The following is a 22,990-nucleotide window of genomic DNA, read 5'->3' as shown; positions in this document are numbered from 1 at the left end:
AACAGCTACTGTAACGCCAAGTTCAGCAATACCTTCTTCTCTGCTGCCTTTCCACTTACCCTTCCTACTGACTTTTCTGGTCGCACTGCTCAAAGTCTTTTTGGTATCCATCACCGTGTCCAGGACGGCTGTGCTGGTGGGGACAGCTTCCAGCCTGTTCTCTATGTGTCGCAGCTTGCGGGGGGGAAAGAAAATAAATAAATGACAAGACAAATACAACGACTTGCGTTAAAAAAGCATCTTTCTTGCAGCAAAACATCCCAAGTCACTTCACAGCTCAATGTCAGAGCCGAGCAGGAATCGGAGGGCAAGTAGGGGTACAGTCAAAGGGCTACATATTGAGCGTCTTTGGAAGGTGGAGAGGGATTGAGAGAGATTGCACAGCGCAGGGATGCGACAGCTGACACAGCTCTACTGCCAAAAGTGGGGCAGACGGAGCTGGGAATGTTGATCAGAGCAGAGTTGGAAGAGCAGATGGTGTGACCCAGGACCGAGGGTTGGAGGAGGTTGGCAGCGTCGTCGGAGGTGGAGCGGGACTTTGGTGAGGCCTACAAGAGGCCCAGCAGTTGGAGGGAGCAGCGGCCGCGTCGTCGGAGGCCTACCTGTGCAGCTACAGCGGGGAGGCAAAAAAGGAGAAAAAAAATCGAAAGGTGACATCACAGCCAAGGGGGTAAGTGATTGGCAAGTAGTTTTTCTTTTTCTTTTCTATATCAGTTAGTAACCTTTAGCATTGTTGTTGCCAATTTAAGTTTATCTAAGGGTTAAGTCATGACAGGACAGCTCGGACATATGTTATGCTGCTCCTGTACTATGTGGGAAGTCCGGGACGCTTCCAGTGTCCCTGACGACGATGTGTGCGGGAAGTGCATCCGCCTGCAGCTCCTGACGGACCGCATTGCGGCACTGAAGCGCGGGTGGATGAACTCTGGAGCACCCACGATGCTGAGAATGACGTGAATAGCACGTTTAGTGAGTTGGCCTTACCGCAGGTGAAGGGTCCACAGCCAGATAGGGAATGGATGACCAGCAGGAAGAGCAATGAAGGTAGTGCAGGGGTCCCCTGCGATCATCCCCCTGCAAAACAGATACACCGCTTTGGGTACTGTTGAGGGGGATGACTCACCGGGGGAGGGCAGCAGCAGCCAAGTTCATGGTACCGTGGGTGGCTCTGCTGCACAGGAGGGCAGGAAAAAGAATTGGAGAGCTATACTGATAGGAGATTCAATTGTAAGGGGAATAGATAGAGGTTTCTGCGGCCGCAACTGAGACTCCAGGATGTTATGTTGCCTCCCTGGTGCAAGGATCAAGGATGTCTCGGAGCGGGTGCAGGGCATCCTGAAAAGGGAGGGTGCATATAGGTACCGACGATATAGGTAAAAAAACGGGATGAGGTCTTACAAGACGAATTTAGGGAGCTAGGAGCTAAATTAAAAAGTAGGACCTCAAAAGTAGTAATCTCAGGATTGCTACCAGTGCCACGTGCTAGTCAGAGAAGGAATCGCAGGATAGCTCAGATGAATACGTGGCTTGAGCAGTGGTGCACAAGGGAGGGATTCAAATTCCTGGGACATTGGAACCAGTTCTGGGGAAGGTGGGACCAGTACAAACCGGATGGTCTGCACCGGAACCAATGTCCCAGGGGTAGTGTTTGCTAATGCTGTTGGGGGAAGAGTTAAACTAATATGGCAGGAGGATGGGAACCTATGCAGGGAGACAGAGGGAAGTAGAATGGGGGCAGAAGCAAAAGATAGAAAGAAGAAAAGTAAAAGTGGAGGGCAGAGAAACCGAAGACAAAAAGCAAAAAGTGCCACATTACACCAAAATTCTGAAAAGGCAAAGTGTGTTAGAAAGACAAGCCTGAAGGCTCTGTGCCTCAATGCGAGAAGTATTCAGAATAAGGTGGACGAATTAACTGCGCAGATAGCAGTTAACGGGTATGATGTAATTGGCATCACAGTGACATGGCTCATAGAAACATAGAAACATAGAAAAATAGGTGCAGGAGCAGGCCATTCAGCCCTTCTAGCCTGCACCGCCATTCAATGTGTTCATGGCTGAACATGAAACTTCAGTACCCCCTTCCTGCTTTCTCGCCATTCCAATGATCCCCCGAGTAGTAAGGACTTCATCTAACTCCCTTTTGAATATATTTAGTGAATTGGCCTCAACTACTTTCTGTGGTAGAGAATTCCACAGGTTCACCACTCTCTGGCTGAAGAAGTTTCTCCTCATCTCAGTCCTAAATGGCTTACCCCTTATCCTTAGACTTTCATCCCTGGTTCTGGACTTCCCCAACATTGGGAACATTCTTCCTTCATCTAACCTGTCTAAACCCGTCAGAATTTTAAACGTTTCTATGAGGTCCCCTCTCATTCTTCTGAACTCCAGTGAATACAAGCCCAGTTGATCCAGTCTTTCTTGATAGGTCAGTCCCATCATCCCGGGAATCAGTCTGGTGAATCTTCGCTGCACTCCCTCAATAGCAAGAATGTCCTTCCTCAAGTTAGGAGACCAAAACTGTACACAATACTCCAGGTGTGGCCTCACCACGGCCCCGTACAACTGTAGCAACACCTCCCTGCCCCTGTACTCAAATCCCCTCGCTATGAAGGCCAACATGCCATTTGCTTTCTTAACCGCCTGCTGTACCTGCATGCCAACTTTCAATGACTGATGTACCATGACACCCAGGTCTCGTTGCACCTTCCCTTTTCCTAATCTGTCACCATTCAGATAATAGTCTGTCTCTCTGTTTTTACCACCAAAGTGGATAACCTCACATTTATCCACATTATACTTCATCTGCCATGCATTTGCCCACTCACCTAACCTATCCAAATCACTCTGCAGCCTCATAGCATCCTCCTCGCAGCTCACACTGCCACCCAACTTAGTGTCATCCGCAAATTTGGAGATACTACATTTAATCCCCTTGTCTAAATCATTAATGTACAATGTAAACAGCTGGGGCCCCAGCACAGAACCTTGCGGTACCCCACTAGTCACTGCCTGCCATTCTGAAAAGTACCCATTTACTCCTACTCTTTGCTTCCTGTCTGACAACCAGTTCTCAATCCATGTCAGCACACTACCCCCAATCCCATGTGCTTTAACTTTGCACATTAATCTCTTGTGTGGGACCTTGTCGAAAGCCTTCTGAAAGTCCAAATATACTACATCAACTGGTTCTCCTTTGTCCACTTTACTGGAAACATCCTCAAAAAATTCCAGAAGATTTGTCAAGCATGATTTCCCTTTCACAAATCCATGCTGACTTGGACCTATCATGTCACCATTTTCCAAATGCACTGCTATGACATCCTTAATAATTGATTCCATCATTTTACCCACTACTGAGGTCAGGCTGACCGGTCTATAATTCCCTGTTTTCTCTCTCCCTCCTTTTTTAAAACGTGGGGTTACATTGGCTACTCTCCACTCCATAGGAACTGATCCAGAGTCAATGGAATGTTGGAAAATGACTGTCAATGCATCCGCTATTTCCAAGGCCACCTCCTTAAGTACTCTGGGATGCAGTCCATCAGGCCCTGGGGATTTATCGGCCTTCAATCCCATCAATTTCCCCAACACAATTTCCCGACTAATAAAGATTTCCCTCAGTTCCTCCTCCGTACTAGACCCTCTGACCCCTTTTATATCCGGAAGGTTGTTTGTGTCCTCCTTAGTGAATACTGAACCAAAGTACTTGTTCAATTGGTATGCCATTTCTTTGTTCCCCGTTATGACTTCCCCTGATTCTGACTGCAGGGGACCCACGTTTGTCTTTACTAACCTTTTTCTCTTTACATACCTATAGAAACTTTTGCAATCCGCCTTAATGTTCCCTGCAAGCTTCTTCTCGTACTCCATTTTCCCTGCCCTAATCAAACCCTTTGTCCTCCTCTGCTGAGTTCTAAATTTCTCCCAGTCCCCAGGTTCGCTGCTATTTCTGGACAATTTTTATGCCACTTCCTTGGCTTTAATACTATCCCTGATTTCCCTAGATAGCCACGGTTGAGCCACCTTCCCTTTTTTATTTTTACGCCAGACAGGAATGTACAATTGTTGTAATTCATCCATGCGGTCTCTAAATGTCTGCCATTGCCCATCCAGTCAACCCCTTAAGTATCATTCGCCAATCTATCCTAGCCAATTCACGCCTCATACCTTCAAAGTTACCCTTCTTTAAGTTCTGGACCATGGTCTCTGAAATAACTATCATTCTCCATCCTAATGCAGAATTCCACCATATTATGGTCACTCTTCCCCAAGGGGCCTCGCACAATGAGATTGCTAATTAGTCCTCTCTCATTACACAACACCCAGTCTAAGATGGCCTTCCCCCTAGTTGGTTCCTCGACATATTGGTCTAGAAAACCATCCCTTATGCACTCCAGGAAATCCTCCTCCACCGTATTGCTTCCAATTTGGCTAGCCCAATCTATGTGCATATTAAAGTCACCCATTATAACTGCTGCACCTTTATTGCATGCACCCCTAATTTCCTATTTGATGCCCTCCCCAACATCACTACTACTGTTTGGAGGTCTGTACACAACTCCCACTAACGTTTTTTGCCCTTTGGTGTTCTGCAGCTCTACCCATATAGATTCCACATCATCCAAGCTAATGTCTTTCCTAACTATTGCATTAATCTCCTCTTTAATCAGCAATGCTACCCCACCTCCTTTTCCTTTTATTCTATCCTTCCTGAATGTTGAATACCCCTGGATGTTGAGTTCCCAGTCCTGATCATCCTGGAGCCACGTCTCCGTAATCCCAATCACATCATATTTGTTAACATCTATTTGCACAGTTAATTCATCCATCTTATTGCGGATACTCCTTGCATTAAGACACAAAGCCTTCAGGCTTGTTTTTTTTTAAACACCCTTTGTCCTTTTAGAATTTTGCTGTACAGTGGCCCTTTTTGTTCTTTGCCTTGGGTTTCTCTGCCCTCCACTTTTCCTCATCTCCTTTCTGTCTTTTGCTTTTGCCTCCTTTTTGTCTCCCTCTGTCTCCCTGCATTGGTTCCCATCCCCCTGCCATATTAGTTTAACTCCTCCCCAACAGCACTAGCAAACACTCCCCCGAGGACTTTGGTTCCGGTCCTGCCCAGGTGCAGACCGTCCGGTTTGTACTGGTCCCACCTCCCCCAGAACTGGTTCCAATGCCCCAGGAATTTGAATCCCTCCCTGCTGCATCACTGCTCAAGCCACGTATTCATCTGCGCTATCCTGCAATTCCTACTCTGACTAGCACGTGGCACTGGTAGCAATCCCGAGATTACTATTTTTGAGGTCCTACTTTTTAATTTAGCTCCTAGCTCCTTAAATTCGTTTCGTAGGACCTCATCCCTTTTTTTACCTATGTCGTTGGTACCAATGTGCACCACGACAACTGGCTGTTCTCCCTCCCATTTCAGAATGTCCTGCACCCGCTCCGAGACATCCTTGACCCTTGCACCAGGGAGGCAACATACCATCCTGGAGTCTCGGTTGCGGCCGCAGAAACGCCTATCTATTCCCCTCACCATTGAATCCCCTATCACTATCGCGCTCCCACTCTTTTTCCTGTCCTCCTGTGCAGCAGAGCCAGCCACGGTGCCATGAACTTGGCTGCTGCTGCCCTCCCCCGATGAGTCATCCCCCCCAACAGTACTCAAAGCGGTGTATCTGTTTTGCTCCAGGGTGACCAAGGCTGGGAACTCAACAGCCAGAGGTATTCAACATTTAGGAAGGATAGACAGAAAGGAAAAGGAGGCGGGGTGGCATTGCTGGTTCAAGAGGAAATTAATACAATAGTAAAAAAGGACATTAGCTTGGATGATGTGGAGCTACGGAATACCAAGGGGCAGAAAACGCTAGTGGGAGTTGTGTACAGACCACCAAACCATATTAAATACCACAAGAAAGGAGAATAAAGAACAGCAATGCACCCTGGGTTCAGTCACAATAAATGGCGCTTGTAACAGACTAGGTTGGTCGCAGTGTACGTGGGCAAGACGAAAGTCATAACTAGCCTCCAAGTTCTTGAGCATGACAGCCCTCAGTGCACAGGGTATCTAAAGCTATGCATGTTGAGCTGTAGCAGGTCTTCATGTGACGGGACAAAATTAGGTCACGGGTTAAATCAATCACGTCACGTTCGAATACTCCATCAATTTTCAGATTTCATGGGGCTGATTGAAAACCAAGTTTTTGAAGCCAGAGACCAATGAGAGAGATTTGGCTCCCACCTTTGAAATGGATAGTGAGCCTCAGAAAGGCAAGTGTTTTAAACAAGACAAATGTTGCAGTATAGAAAATATAGTATGGCTGACAGACATAAAGTCAAATAGTGCAAATGGAAGAGAGAGAGAATCAGGAAGAAAACAGACTGGGTAAAAAAGATTGCGCAGAAAAGAAATGTTTAATCTCAAGTGCTATTTATAGCTGTAGAGATAATGTTACAGTAATAAACATTACCCCAGACACCACAGTTGCTTTATTACTGAAGCATCAGTTTATTTCAATGTCTGTGTGCATGCTGAACACATTTAAAAAGCTAGAATCTTCCTGCACCCGAGAGTTTAAAGATCAATTTTCAAGTGACCAATAACAACCAATTGTAACAATTTGATCACACCAAACATTTCATTTATTTGCCCAATTTTTGGCTCGCAGCCAAAAGAAACTAACCCAGTTTTCATTGGCCAACGCCAAGGTGCAGAGGGACATTCTGATGCAACCCGATTTATAACGGAGCCGAGAGTACACAGAACAGCGGACACTCTGGAGCAACAACAGGTATGGTGGAACCAAGGTGGATCTCCGCTCTGTTGGACACCCGCCCCATGTACATGCTTTTTGGGAACACTATGAGTTACCACAAATAAAAACTTTTGAGATACTTACAGCAGCTTTGGTCTGGTTGACTGTATCCCATGCCGAGACCAAATCTAAAACACGACAGAGGACCGAGTTACGACTATTGCATTTACGACTATGGAATTTACAAATTCCAATCTAACATTTTGCACAGTAACTCCTCTGTCTCCTCCACAATCTTGCCCATTTTAATTTAGAGGATAGGATTGTATTTTTACATTCATAAATTCACGTGATTGGAAGTGCTTTTACCTGGGGTGCCAGGTAATTGCATACGCTTAAATGTTATTTCGAAGGATTCTGTTGAGGTGGCTAAACCAGTGAGAGCAGGGCTGGGTTGGAGAGCTGAGGCGTTTTCATAGCATTCCTTGGGCAGCTACACTTGATTGGCTACACCAACCAAACCTACCGAGATGATCGACATCAGACTTCGTTTTATCTGGACTTCAAAACAGAGCTGCTGGAGACAATTTAGCCCTGCCAGTTTATGCTGACAAGCTTTGTTTCAGGGTGGAAGCAGTCACTGCGTTACTAGACTTTCTTTTGTGGGAATATGATGCCAACTGAGGTGAATGATGCCAGTACTGTGCAAGGGAATGCTTTCCATTTCGAATACCCATCAATATAAAGTGCTCATAGGTCATGGTTAGATCCAGTGAAGCTCCTTCTGCATTGCTCCAACAGTGAGCTTCGGCCACAAGCTCAGGGTGGTGTTCCATCAATAAGATCAGCAGGCTCGAGGGGCCAAATGGCCAACTCCTGCTCCTATTTCTTATGTTCTTATTTTCCTAAACCAACCAGTGACAGTCGGAGTCACTCCTCCCTCTTCTAAAACAGACTCGCTCATCTGTTTCCACCGATCCCTGGCTAATTTTTCCACTCCCGAGCCCAGGGCTACTGCAGTTCAAGCTCAGCTCACGTATCTCAGCACAGACTGGGCATCAAATCTGCAACTTTCCAGTCTGTACAATCTCTTTCGGTTCTTGAAATTCGTGCTATGTTTTATCAACTGATGTCTGATGTTTCACCGCTGGTTACACATTACACTGCAGCCTCGCCACTTACTTGGTACGTCTTGCTTCAAAACGGTATCAACGCATTCAGTACCTTCATACACTGGCCGCACAAGAATTTCTGGGTACACGTCCCGGGCTTGAGCAACTATCGAATGATCTCTTGACACTTACTGTCTAGGCTCTCGCATGAAGAATGGTGAGGTAACTGCCGGTCACTGACACCCAAGTAAACCATACCCCAGCAAGAACAAGCACCATTAAGAGCAGGGATGAGGACAAAGCAATGACTGGCTGGTAACCTCTCAGTCCCTAGTGATTATGCTCTTTCAAGTTAACGATTTAAAACTTTAAGTTTCAGAGCTCGTTGCTGCAATAGTTTTTTGGAACACATGGCAAAGACGATGCAAGAAAACCTTTTTTATGCAGCGAGTGGTTATGATCTGGAATGCACTGTCTGGAAGGGTGGTGGAGACAGACTCAATCTTTTCATAAGTATCTGAAGGAAAAAAAAAATTGTAGGACTACAGGGGGAGTGGGACTAGCGGAGAGTGGTTCGATGGACCGAATGGCCGCCTTCTTGTGCTGTAACCATTCCATGATCATTATGATTTCTATTCTGCCACAGTGCATTAATGACCCGACTTCCTATTCACTCAGAATGGAGTGATTTGGTGAAGTGAAGGTACTAAATCTAACGGATTAATTCTGTAAATAAGCGCCACTATACCTCGTCTCGTATCCCGACCCTGCGTCTGTCCCAGGTTTAGCAGGGACGCCTCGTTAGATTTGCTGCTCCGCATCTTGTCAGCTCACCTAAAAACAAAAGCAAGACAAACAAAATTAGCGGTTGCACTACAAACGTCCAACCCCAAACTCATGATTTTAGTTCTTGTATCTGCGATGCTCATTCACGGTGAGATTTGGTGAAATATGGTCAGTAATATTCAGATGTCATTTAATGATAGCGATGTTGTGGGCTCCAGATACACTATGTTGAGTAGATAACTGAAATCTGGCTGGCACACCAATCTAGTCCTACACTGCTACAGTACATCATTCTGCCCACAAGATACAGTGCCTGTAGATGTTCAAAGTGAGTATAATTTAAGTAGAAGCACGAGTAGGAGTACATGAATGGGTTAGAACAGGAGTGCCTGTGGTGCATATCATGGAGCATCAGGAGCCACCTGTAAAGATCAACTTCACATTCCCATTAGCCTGCACATATCTCGGTGTTCTGATTTAGGATTTCTCCACCAATGAGATGCCAAAGGGAGCCCTTCCCGAACCACCAGGCTCACAAAATGCTGGAGGGTCAGATTGGCAGGACTCGGAGCATGTGACCAGAGAGCGATGGGTTAGACCCACCCCCAGGTTTGACCACAATTCTCAAATCCAGCCCAGGTGATGGAATAAGAGTCTCCTTTTTGCTGATCCCACAATAAATTTAACCCAGTACCTCTGGGCCACAAACCCACAGCTCTCACAAAATCAGTAGTCTCAAAACTCTTGCAACAGTGTGGGAAATGTTCAAGACGAAGAGAGAAAGACTTACATTTATATCATGCCTTTCAAGACCAGCAGAGATTTCAAAACGGTTTACAGCCAATTGAGCATTTTTGGAGTGCAGTCACTGTTGCAATGTGGGAAACGCGGCAGCCAACTTGCGCACAGCAAGCTCCCACAAACAGCAATGTGAGAATGACCAGATAATCTGATTTTGTAATGTTGATTGAGGGATAAATATTGGCCCAGGACACTGCGGATATCTTCCCTGCACATTAATGTGCATAAGAGCACATCACAGGAGCAGAGTAGAAGGAACTTTGCTGTGTGAACTTGTGCTACGTATCTGGCCGAAGTGCTCAATACCAGATGGTCAAAGAAAAGTATTCAAACATCAGCATCAACGTCACCATGATGAGCTCAAAATCCCAAAGACGCCCAAAGGATGTGCATAATTGCAATGTAATACTCCCTCAGTATGTTTTAATTAATAGTGGCCTCTCATTGACTAATAGCTGGTGGCTGAAGCCAGTTAATTTTTTTTCCCCCTCTGAACAAAGTTGCCAGAAATATATTACATTTCATGCTTTTCGGCAGAAATAGGCAACATGATTCTCCACTAACGATACATCACAAATGGACAAAGGTAGCAATGCAGGAGCAAAGAGGTGCTCACTCATTTAGCTCTCTGGAAGATTGAATATTCTACACAATTCCAAAACAAAAAGTGCTGCATGGACGACTCATTTACAAAGCTGTAAATGAAGCATTCAAGTGATGCTCGACTCCATCCCACAGTACGATGCACCGTGCCCAAGAGGTAACCTCCATCACCTCTATTATATACCTCAACCAGGCCCAACATTCCCCAGCATTGAAGCATTGACCACACTCGACCAGCTCCGCTGGGCAGGCCACATAGATCACATGCCACACACGAGACTCCCAAAGCAAGCGCTCTACTCAGAACTCATTCACGGCAAATGAGCCAAAGGTGGGCAGAGGAAACGTTACAAGGACACCCTCAAAGCCTCCCTGATAAAATGCAACATCCCCACTGACACCTGGGAGTCCCTGGCCGAAGACCTCCCTAAGTGGAGGAAGAGCATCCGGGAGGGCGCTGAGCACCTCGAGTCTCATCGTCGAGAGCATGCAGAAACCAAGCAGAAAGAGCGTGCGGCAAACCAGTCCCACCCTCCCTTACCCTCAACGATTATCTGTCCCACCTGTGACAGGGACTGTGGTTCTCGTATTCTTGTGTTCAGCCAACTAAGAACTCATGCTAAGAGTGGAAGCAAGTCTTCCTCGATTCTGAGGGACTGCCTATGATGATGGATACATAGCAGTGTACCAACTTCGAGATAATTCTGAGTGTATGATGTTTTTGGAATGCTCCAAGCACGTAATAAGGCTCTATATAATTTCTCATCTTATCTGGAGGGATCATTTGGCTGTGCTGATACATAACTGCTCGAATATTACTCCGATAAAAGACACGTGCCATCACTTCTGACTTAATAAGGTCAAGGTACAACATCAAGGCATTAATTACCCTGCTTAAAATATAAAACCGTATTCCTTCTCCAGACTCTAAAAATGTACGTCTGTGTTTCCCAGCGAGTCATTTTTTTTAAACCACTGGTTGTATTTCAGAACACATAACCACTTTGATCTTTGCTGCTCTTTAAAATAAACTCAGTTCCACGTAGTTAAATGGGTTTGAAGGTGATGTCACTCCTAACATTTCCATGAACGGTGGAGAATGTGTACACAGTGCATCAAACTGACAACCAATACATCGATCGTCCTGTCAATACATTACCACACTCCTGTTGGAGTGATTCAAGCTCGTTTAACCAGGGCTGCTGTAGCTGATTGCAGGAAAAGGATGCCTGTACACCAACTTCCTTCACTCAAACTACTAACGCCAACTCTCTTATCCAGACAGCAGAATCGTAAATCTGTTAGACATCCACACAGGTGTCACTCTCCCTCAATCCGGACTACGTTAGTGACTACACTTCAAAAGTACTTCATTGGCTGTAAAGCGCTTTGGGATATCGTGAGGTTGTGAAAGGGGCTGCATAAATACAAGTTATTTCTTTCTTTACAAAAGCACTAAATGTTTCAGCAACCCAACTGATCATTCAGCCAATGTCCCAAACTCCTCCATCACCATTCCTGGGTATGTCCTGTCCTGGACCATTAAATAACTAACGGGAGGAGGAGGCTTCATGAATATCCCCATCCTCAATGATGGCAGAGGCCAGCACGCAAGTGCAAAAGGCAAAGCTGAAGTGTTTTCAACCATCTTCAGCCAGAAGTGCCGAATGGATGCCATATCGGCCTCCTCCGTCGGTCCCCACCATCACAGAAGCCAATTCAATTAGCTTCACAGGATATCAAGAAACGGCTGAGCGCACTGGATACAGCCAAGTGATGGGCCCCGACAATATCCCGGCTGTCGTGCTAAAGACTTGTGCTACGCCTCTAGCCAAGCTGCCCGAGTACAGCTACAACACAGGCCTCTAACCAACAATGTGGAAAACTGCCCAGGTACGTCCTGTCCATAAAAAGCAGGACAAATCCAATCCGGCCAATTACTGCTCCATCGGTCTACTCTCAATCATCAGCGAAGTGATGGAAGGTGTCATTAACAGTGCTATCAAACGGCACTTACTCAACAATAACCTGCGCACTGATGTTCAGTTTGGGTTCCGCCAGGACCACTCGGCTCCAGACCTCATTACAGCCTTGGTCCAAATATAGACAAAAGAGCTGAATTCCAGAGGCGAGGGGAGAGTGACTGCCCTTGACATCAAGGCAGCATTTCAGCGTGTGTGGCATCAAGGAGCCCTAATAAAACTGAAGTCAATGGAAATCAGGGGGAAAACTCTCCACTGGCTGGAGTCATACCTAGCACAAAGGAAGATGATTGTGGTGGTTGGAGGTTAATCATCACAGCCCCAGGACATCGCTGCAGGAGTTCCTCAGCCCAACCATCTTCAGCTGCTTCAGCAATGACCTTCCCTCCACACTGATGACTGCAGAGTGTTCAGCTCCATTTACAACTCCTCTGATAATGAAGCACTCCATGCCCACATGCACCAAGACTTGGATGACATTTAGGCTTGGGCTGCTAAGTGGCAAGTAATATTCACACCACACAATTGTCAAGCAATGACTATCTCCAACAAGCGAGAGTCTAACCACCACCCCTTGACATTCAATAGCATTCCCATCGCCAAATCCCCCACCATCAACATCCTGGGAGTCACCATTGACCAGAAACTTAACTGGACCAACCACATAAATACTGGGGCAACAACAGTAAGTGTCTCACCTCCTGACTCCCCAAACCCTTTCCACCATCTACAAGGCACAAGTCAGGAGTGTGATGGAATACTCTCCATTTGCCTGGATGAGAGCATCTCTAAGAACACAAGAAGCTCGACACCATCCAGCACAAAGCAGCCCGCTTACTTGGCACCCCATCCACCATCTTATACATTCATTCCCTCCACCACTGGCATACCGTAGCTGCAGTGTGTACCATCTACAAGATGCACTGCAGCAAGTCGCCAAGGCTTCTTCTGCGACCTCAACCACCTAAAAGGACCAGGGTAGCAAGTGCATGGGAACACCAACACCTCCAAGTTTCCCTCCAAGTCACACACCATCCTGACTTGGAAGTATATCACCATTCCATCATCATAACTGGGTCAAAATCCTGAAACTCCCTAACAGCACTGTGGGAGTACCTTCACCACACAGACTGCAACGGTTCAAAGTGGTGGCACACCATCACCTTCTCAAGGGCAGTTAGGGATAGGCAATAAATGCTGGCCTTGCCAACAACGCCCACATCCCGTGAAAAAATAAAAACATTCAACCTATAGCCAGCATAACAGTATTACACACACAGGTCATTTTTAACATGCGAGTTCAGTCAACACAGCGAGATCCTGGTGCCGCGACAGTGTATTGTTAACAAGTCTTGGATCCCCGGTCCTGATGGTACTGTAGACCATTGAAAACAAGGCTTTGAGTGCGCTGTCGGGATAAGGAAGCCAGCATTAGTAATGTACAGGCAAGTGAGACGGTTCTGCGCACTCTCCCTGTGGGGAGTCTGCATAAAACTCGAGCCTGGCACAACAAAGTCTGGAGCACAGATGTCACTCTGACATGAGGAAGTTACATTCACATTTAATAGCGCTTGGGTCATTTTACCAAGACCCTGACGTTCATTATACACGTTAACGTGCCCACAGGTGGCCCATGTCCCATGTTCTCTCCCCTTTCGCAATATGTCTTAATTATACAAATTAAATGTGAAAAGGCATCCTTCCGAAGTGAGTGGAATTACTCTTGATTTAGACAGAACCCGTCCCAGAATTATGCCGGTTCGCTTGGTGTTAAGTACACACCCTTTATTTTGCACAGTATGGCCCCAAGTTTCCACATGATTTGCTCCTGATTTTTTAAGGAGCGACTGGTGTAGAACGGAGTATCTTAGAAATCGGAATTCTCGTCATTTAGTTTGCTCCAGTTCTAGTCAGTTAGAATAGTTTCACATTGGAACAGAATTTTTTTTTCAAAAGGGGGCATGTCCGGCCACTTACACCTGATTTCAAAGTTTCGTGAGTGAAAACTTACTCCAAACTAACTTAGAAGGGAGAAAGTGAAGATTTTTGTACGCTCGAAAAAACCTTGTCTACACTTTAGAAAATCAGGCGTAGGTTACAAATCAGGCGTAGGGAATGATGGGCGGGGGGGGGGGGGGGGGAGGTGTTTAAAGGGACGTTTACAAACATTAAACACTTCAGTTTTACAAATAGAGCCATCATCAATAATAAATGATAAATACATCAATAAATCAATCAAAAAAAATTAATAAGCAATAATTCTTTTTTTTTAAATCAATAAATAAAACATTTTCTACTAACCGACTGCAGCACCGGGAGCCCTCCAACAGCGTGCTGGGATGTCCCCCTCAGTGTGTCTCTATCTCTGTCTGTCTGTGCGTCTCTATCTCTCTGTCTGTGCGTCTCTATCTCTCTGTCTGTCAGTGTCTGTGCTTCTAGCAGGGGGAGAGAGGGGGGGTGCAGGGGGAGGGAGGGGGGGGAGAGAAGGGTGAGGGGGGGAGAGAAGGGTGAGGGGGAGAAGGGAGAAGGGGGAGGGGGAGAAGGGGGAGGGGGGAGAAGGGGGAAAGAAGGGGGAGGAGGGGGAGGGGGGAGGAGGGAGAAGGGGGAGGGGGGAGAAGGGGGAGGGGGGAGAAGGGGGAAAGAAGGGGGAGGAGGGGGAGGGGGGAGGAGGGAGAAGGGGGAGGGGGGAGAAGGGGGAGGGCGGAGATGGGGGAGGGGGGAGGAGGGAGAAGGGGGAGAAGGGGGAGGGGGGAGAAGGGGGAGGGGGGAGAAGGGGAGAAGGGGGAGGGGGGAGAAGGGGGAGGGGGGAGAAGGGGGAGAAGGGGGAGGGGGGAGAAGGGGGAGGGGGGAGAAGGGGGAGGGGGGAGAAGGGGGAGGGGGGAGAAGGGGGAGGGGGGAGAAGGGGGAGGGGGGAGAAGGGGGAGGGGGGAGAAGGGGGAGGGGGGAGAAGGGGGAGGGGGGAGAAGGGGGAGGGGGGAGAAGGGGGAGGGGGGAGAAGGGGGAGGGGGGAGAAGGGGGAGGGGGGAGAAGGGGGAGGGGGGAGAAGGGGGAGGGGGGAGAAGGGGGAGGGGGGAGAAGGGGGAGGGGGAGAAGGGGGAGGGGGGAGAAGGGGGAGGGGGGAGAAGGGGGAGGGGGGAGAAGGGGGAGGGGGGAGAAGGGGGAGGGGGGAGAAGGGGGAGGGGGGAGAAGGGGGAGGGGGGAGAAGGGGGAGGGGGGAGAAGGGGGAGGGGGGAGAAGGGGGAGGGGGGAGAAGGGGGAGGGGGATAAGGGGGAGGGGGGAGAAGGAAATTGGGGGGGAAGGAAATTGGGGGGGGAAGGAAATTGGGGGGGGAAGGAAATTGGGGGGGGAAGGAAATTGGGGGGGAAGGAAATTGGGGGGGAAGGAAATTGGGGGGGGAAGGAAATTGGGGGGGAAGGAAATTGGGGGGGGAAGGAAATTGGGGGGGAAGGAAATTGGGGGGGGAAGGAAATTGGGGGGGGAAGGAAATTGGGGGGGGAAGGAAATTGGGGGGGGAAGGAAATTGGGGGGGGAAGGAAATTGGGGGGGGAAGGAAATTGGGGGGGGAAGGAAATTGGGGGGGGAAGGAAATTGGGGGGGGAAGGAAATTGGGGGGGGAAGGAAATTGGGGGGGGAAGGAAATTGGGGGGGGGAAGGAAATTGGGGGGGGAAGGAAATTGGGGGGGGAAGGAAATTGGGGGGGGGAAGGAAATTGGGGGAGGAAGGAAATTGGGGGGAAGGAAATTGGGGGGGAAGGAATTGGGGGGGAAGGAAATTGGGGGGGAAGGAAATTGGGGGGGAAGGAAATTGGGGGGGAAGGAAATTGGGGGGAAGGAAATTGGGGGGGGAAGGAAATTGGGGGGGGAAGGAAATTGGGGGGGGAAGGAAATTGGGGGGGGAAGGAAATTGGGGGGGGGAAGGAAATTGGGGGGGGAAGGAAATTGGGGGGGAAGAAATTGGGGGGAAGGAAATTGGGGGGGAAGGAAATTGGGGGGAAGGAAATTGGGGGGGAAGGAATTGGGGGGGAAAGGAAATTGGGGGGGGCAGGAAATTGGGGGGGGAAGGAAATTGGGGGGGAGGAAATTGGGGAGGGAAGGAAATTGGGGAGGGAAGGAAATTGGGGGGGGAAGGAAATTGGGGGGGAAGGAAATTGGGGGGGGAAGGAAATTGGGGGGGAAGGAAATTTGGGGGGGGGAAGGAAATTTGGGGGGGGAAGGAAATTTGGGGGGGAAGGAATTTGGGGGGGGAAGGAAATTTGGGGGGGGGAAGGAAATTTGGGGGGGGGGAGGAAATTTGGGGGGGGGGGGAGGAAATTTGGGGTTGAAGGAAATTTGGGGGGGGGGAGGAAATTGGGGGGGGAAGGAATTGGGGGGGAGGAAATTGGGGGGGGAAGGAAATTGGGGGGCTCATGAAATTGGGGGGGGGGAAGGAAATTGGGGGGGGGGAAGGAAATTGGGGGGGGGAAGGGAAATTGGGGGGGGGGAAGGAAATTGGGGGGGGGAAGGAAATTGGGGGGGGGGAAGGAAATTGGGGGGGGAAGGAAATTGGGGGGGGAAGGAATTGGGGGGGGAAGGAAATTGGGGGGGGAGGACATTGGGGGGGAAGGAAATTGGGGGGGGAAGGAAATTGGGGGGGAGAAGGAAATTGGGGGGGAAGGAAATTGGGGGGGGAAGGAAATTGGGGGGGAAGGAAATTGGGGGGTGGACTGCCCAATTTTTTGGAAATGGAATTGGGGGGGGAAGGAAATTGGGGGGGGAAGGAAATTGGGGGGGGGGAAGGAAATTGGGGTGTGTTGTTAAGGAGGCCCGAGATTTCGGGCAGGGCCTGTCCCCAGCACCAGATTGACAGGTAGGTGGCGTTGGGTCGGGTCGGGGGGGCGGTGGAAGGGAGGTCGGTTCGGTTCGGGTCGGGGGGAGAGAGGTCAGGTCGGTTCCGGTCCGGGGACGGGGGGGGGGAAAGAGAGCAGGTGTCGGGTCCGGGGGCGGGGGGGGGGGGGGGGAGCGGGAGCGGGTGTCGGGTCCGGTCCGGGGGCGGGTGTCGGTTCCGGTGGCAGGAAGCGGGAGTCGAGTCGGGTCGGGAGGAAGCAGGAGCTGGCCGTGGGAGGAGCCTTATTCACGCAGCCTCAGTGAGGCCATTCGGCCAGGGCTAGTGGCTGCGTGCTTCTGGCCCCTCCCACACAGTTTCGGGCGCCTGGAGCTACTGCACTTGCGTGCCCACTGTAGCACGCATGTGCAGAGGTCCCGGGACGGTTTTCGGCGCAGGGACCTGGCTCCGCCCCCTACAGCTCATGCTGCGCTGCGCCGAGGGAAAGAGGACCTGCAGGGAGGTGGAGAATAAGGAGGTTTTTTTTGGCGCACTTTGTGGCGCAAAAACGGGCGTCCAGGTCGGGACTGCGACGTTCTCAGCACGGCTCGAAACTTGGGCCGTGTGTGTGGCAGGCACGGACAATGAATGTACAGCTACATTTGTTTGCACAGGCACATGTCAATCTGGCAGAGACCGTTTCCCAATGTCAGGAGTACGAAGTCTGATAAATAAATGGCAGCAGGTGGCACAAACTCACAACAGACATCCGTTACTGCAGGTGTAATCTGCATAGAAAGTCCAGCACACTCGCATTTACATTTGTGCCACGTCTGCTCTCTGATATGGTGAAAACTAAGACAACACCTCCATTAGCCAAGCTTGGTAAAATGGCAGATTTCAGTCTGGTATTGCAGTGCCCTTGGCACAGAAACAAAGACAAGCTGAATTCAAAAATGGACTTGAAACTGTTCCTGAGCTACGAAGACGTAAAGTGTCAAGGCGGGAGAAGTTTGGAGTTAGTAGAGCTGACAACTGGCGCAAGGCTATGTTCTACGATAACGCTGGCAGATAACTGCAGTACAGGTAAGAGGTTCCATGATAGGCTGTTTTTAAACCGAGAAGGAAACACATGAATCATTTTGATAGAATGTGAGGAACTCTGGAATGTACACTAGCCACAAGAGCCCGACACTGACCAGACAATGATAGAAATTAGAAAGACTCAGCACAACAACCTTAAACACTAGAGTGACATATGCAGATTAGATAGATGTCCTAAAGATTTCAATAAATCAACAATGGCAGTTTAAATTTCAATCAATAATATTTCGATACTCTGCTGGGTTCTTTGCTGTTTCCTTCCGTCGGTGATCTTAAGGATGGACTCAAAATATAACATTTCCAGGTTATATGAAAATGTTGGCAATTCAAGGAAAGCTTAGTTGGTTGTAAGCTGCTTTAGACAAGTTAATAGGGTGAATACCCTTTAATAGGAGGATGCTATGAGGCTGCAGAGCGACTTGGATAGGTTAGGTGAGTGGGCAAATGCATGGCAGATGAAGTATAATGTGGATAAATGTGAGGTTATCCACTTTGGTGGTAAAAACAGAGAGACAGACTATTATCTGAATGGTGACAGATTAGGAAAAGGGGAGGTGCAACGAGACCTGGGTGTCATGGTACATCAGTCATTGAAAGTTGGCATGTAGGTACAGCAGGCGGTTAAGAAAGCAAATGGCATGTTGGCCTTCATAGCGAGGGGATTGGAGTACAGGGGCAGGGAGGTGTTGCTACAGTTGTACAGGGCATTGGTGAGGCCACATCTGGAGTATTGTGTACAGTTTTGGTCTCCTAACTTGAGGAAGGACATTCTTGCTATTGAGGGAGTGCAGCGAAGGTTCACCAGACTGATTCCCGGGATGGCGGGACTGACTTATCAAGAAAGACTGGATCAACTGGGCTTGTATTCACTGGAGTTCAGAAGAATGAGAGGGGACCTCATAGAAACGTTTAAAATTCTGATGGGTTTAGACAGGTTAGATGCAGGAAGAATGTTCCCAATGTTGGGGAAGTCCAGAACCAGGGTCACAGTCCAAGGATAAGGGGTAAGCCATTTAGGACCGAGATGAGGAGAAACTTCTTCACCCAGAGAGTGATGAACCTGTGGAATTCTCTACCACAGAAAGTTGTTGAGGCCAATTCACTAAATATATTCAAAAAGGAGTTAGATGAAATCCTTACTACTAGGGGGATCAAGGGGTATGGCGAGAAAGCAGGAATGGGGTACTGAAGTTGCATGTTCAGCCATGAACTCATTGAATGACGGTGCAGGCTAGAAGGGCTGAATGGCCTACTCCTGCACCTATTTTCTATGTTTCTAATATGGAGAACTGCATTATGCACACAGGGCACTTGAAGCACAGCTGTGCCACACATTGTAAGAACAGGAAAGGGCAATGGGATAGTCGCTGGCCAGATGGCAGCTGTAGCTCAGAAGTAGCTCGAGTCATGTGAGCACATAATCCAGGCTGACAATCCAGTGCAGTGCTGAGGGAACGCTGCACTGTCAGAGGTCTCGTCAGTTGAACCGAGCCCCGTCTGCCCTCTCAGGTGGACGTAAAAGATCCCATGGCCACTATTTCAAAGAGCAGCAAGGGAATTCTCCCCGGTGTCTTGGCGAATATTTATCACAAACAAAATATTCTGATTGTCACATTGGTGTTTGTGGGATCTTGCTGTGCTGAAATTGGATGCTGCGCTTCCTACATTACAACACTGAAAAGTACTTCATTGGCTATAAAGCACTTTGAGACGTCCCAAGGTTGTTAAGTTTTTCTTTATTCTTTCAGATGTTGGGACCAAAACTAGGCACAATACTTCAAGTTTGGATGTACCAAAGCATCCAGTAACCCAAGTACAGTGCTCCTAGTTTTGTACTTTATTGACCCAACATTACCTCCAAGATCCCCATTTCCTGTTCTTGTAGTTACCTCACGTTGCTGAAGAATACTCAGTGAACAGCGATGGATATTGAGACTAGAGAGGGTGCAGGGGAGGGCAACAGGTATAGTTAAACTCAGATTTCTGGTGAGAGTGCATGGAGTAATCACGTGGAAGAAATGCAAGTTCGAGGGAGAAGATATAACTCAGGTTTTTAAAATTGTAAAAAGATTTGATGCAAATTTGGATCGGATATTCAAAATGGACAGTGATAGAAGGACAAGAGGGACCTGCCTACAAAATAGTCAGGTGAAATAACAGTAGCTGCTGCTTTTGAGAGTTACCAGAAACACTCTCAGGTTAACGACAGACTCATTAAGTAGGGATGCTATATCGTACTTTAAGGGTAGTGATAGGTCATGGGTAAAGGAGCCAGTCAGTAGCTTGCCCCATGGAATCAAGCAGGAATGCCCAGAGGTTACTCTAAAATTGCCCATCGGTCAGGGAGGAGGATGCATGGACTGCATGGTCTAACGGTCAGTGAGGACCTGATGGGCCTGGATATTCTATCCCCTTTCTCCTCAATCCTTTGCGATTGGCCACGTGCAATTCTGCAATGCAGAAAACGTCGTTCAATAAAGTTCTTCGAATGCACCAGTGTGGTACTGAGCAATACGGATGGAGGTTCTGGGTTCAATCCCCAAGCTGAGTCCACCTCAGTTGGGTCAGAAAGATTGGCCTCAACTTAGGCAGAAGATCTCTGTCACTACCCAGTGACCCCAGCTGCACCTGTGGAAAGGATTGGGCCTGGTTGTGATCCCCTCCCCAAATTGCCTGGCAACACACTATCTGGGCTCTGAAATTAAGAGTCATCACTTGGGCAAAGTACCAGTCAGGGCAGGCAGAAAAGGGAAGGAAACTTTAAAAAAAAATGCTCTCTCACTTCCAAGAAAACTGAGGTTGCTAACATAAAATCTCCAGAATCTTCCTCTTTTTATATTAAAAACACAGTGAATGTGCTTGCAACACAGCACTTTATTTTCTTCCGATTTCTCAATTCAGTTTGCAGTTTGGCACAAACACTGACCCTGTCACATTATTTGATGCACAGGCAAATCTTCAAAGATACTTTTCCCACTACTAGAGAACCATGTCATAGGAACACCATCAGCTCCAATGCACACATTATCCGTACTTGGACAGACACCGCCGCTCCCTCACCATTGCCGGCTTGATGTAGTCGAACTCCAGCATTATTTAAGGAAATCAGTAGCTTGCTTAAAAAAAAATGAAAGTTGGTGGGAATATTATTGTGCAATTTCGATTAAACAGCAACAGTACAATACAGGCAAAAGATACGTTCAGCAAATGAACGCACCAGTGGTGGGCTGTTAGAGGCCTAATGCTCTTAGCCATCTTGTATTTCATCCCCTAACAATGTGTCATATCCAAGTATTCAATCATTTAACAGATGGTGGGGTGGTTTAAACGGCAATACAGACGGGTTCTGGTAATGACAGAAATCACAAGCACTTTGTCAAACACCTCCCTCCCTGGACTTGTAACACATCCAGACATCTGTTACTCTACTTATATCACCAAACCCAACTCCACTCGAGACAGCACCCCCTGTACACATGAAGGGCATGAAATCACTGCTGCTGCAAAACACTCTGCCACAGATAATACTAATGAACCACTTTAAAGTTTCAGTGCTACACAATTATCAAAGGATTATTCCTCATCCCCCGTCCCACCTGCCGAACTGTAAGAAGAGCTAATACAACTTACATTTAAATAGCGCCCTTACCATGGTAAAACATCCCAAGGCGCTTCACAAGAGCGCCAACACAAAATTGGCACCAAGCCAAAGGTGGTTAGGTGAAAGAGGTAGTTCTAAGGTGCATCTTAAAAGGAGGAAGGGGGGTAAAGAGGCAGAGAGGTTTAAGGAAGGAATCACAGAGCTTGGGGCCTCAGCAGCTGATGGCACAGCCACCAATGGTGAAGCGAAGGTAGTGGGGGAACGCAGAGTTCTTGGAGGAGATTACAGAGGTAAGGAAGGGCGAATCTATTGAGGGATTTGAACGCAAGGATGAGAATATTAATATCAAGGCATTGCTGGACCGAGTGCCAATGTAGATCAGTGAGCACAGTGTCAGCTGTGGCTCTGGGTCTGAAGGTTGGAACTGGAGCACATAAATCTAGGCTGACACTCTAGTGCACTGGGAGTGCTGCACTGTCAGAGGTGCCGTCTTTCGGATGAGACGTTGGTCCTGCCTGCCCCCTCAGGTGAACTCTCAAAAATCCCATGCTACAATTTCAAAGAAGAGCAAGGGAATTTTCCCTGGTGTCCTGGTCAATATTTATCCCTCAATCAACATAACAAAAACACATTATCTGGTCATTATCACATTGCTGTGTGCGGGAGTTTGATGTGCGCAAGTTGGCTGCCACCTTTCCCACATCGTAACAGTGACTACACTTGAAAAGTACTTCATTGGTTGTAAAGCGCTTTGAGATGTCCGTTGGTCGTGAAAGGTGCTTTATAAATACAAGTCTTGATTTTTCTTTTTAATGGGTGAATGGAACTTGGTGAAAGTTGGGAGACAGGCAGCAGAGTTTTAGATGAGTTTAGTTTAGGGAGGGTGGAAGATGGGAGGCCGGCCAAGGGAGCACACAAAAGAGGTGACAAAAGCATGGAGCGGAGGTGAGCGATATTACAGAGGTGAAAGTAGGTGGTCTTTGTGATGAGAGCAAATGAAGTCAAACTATATTAAATCAATTCACTGCTAATTTTATATAAATCCTATCACATGGGAAAAAAAAACAAGCCCTCAATTCATAATCCACTATGGGGGAGATATACAGTTTTGCCGCATCACTGGGGAAGGTACACAATTTGGACCCTAGGAAAGACAATTGAAGGAAGCACTTGCAAGGATTGGAGAGTTGAGTCAGTTGGCAGAGCCTGAAGCTGGATACCTGGACAGCTTCAGCTGGGCAAGGACGATGGGGTTGGGCAGGAAAAGGGAGACAAACATTGAGAAATGTTATGCTGGAGGCACGCTTCAGTTACATTTCATGTCCTCTTTTTTGGGGGCTCCCACTTTGTGTGTCATCCCTCTCCAATTGGGCAAACAAGCCGCCAGATTTTTCCCAATGTTGTGCTCAAAGGAGCTGCCAATGGGAGTGCCACAGCAGAATGGCCAA

The 22,990-nt window shown here is 48.1% G+C and overlaps 1 protein-coding gene across 5 annotated transcripts in view; it reads right to left on the bottom strand.

The window, feature by feature from the left end:
- cep350 (centrosomal protein 350) overlaps positions 1 to 22,990 on the bottom strand; it is a 190,560-nt gene that overhangs the window by 143,349 nt on the left and 24,221 nt on the right. For all 5 annotated transcript variants that reach the window (XM_070887454.1, XM_070887458.1, XM_070887457.1 and 2 more), the window contains exons 2-4: positions 8,613 to 8,698; positions 6,897 to 6,940; positions 60 to 174 (exon numbers count right to left, since the gene is read on the bottom strand). In XM_070887454.1, coding sequence (XP_070743555.1) covers positions 60 to 174; positions 6,897 to 6,940; positions 8,613 to 8,685 — 232 coding nt within the window. In that variant the 5' untranslated portion in view covers positions 8,686 to 8,698. The remainder of the gene's footprint in view (positions 1 to 59; positions 175 to 6,896; positions 6,941 to 8,612; positions 8,699 to 22,990) is intronic.

This window comes from Pristiophorus japonicus, chromosome 8 (assembly GCF_044704955.1).
Source record: "Pristiophorus japonicus isolate sPriJap1 chromosome 8, sPriJap1.hap1, whole genome shotgun sequence".
Taxonomy (NCBI): Eukaryota; Metazoa; Chordata; class Chondrichthyes; family Pristiophoridae; genus Pristiophorus; species Pristiophorus japonicus.
The sequence above is the reverse complement of the archived record's forward strand: the minus strand, read 5'-3'. Positions and strand labels throughout refer to the sequence as shown.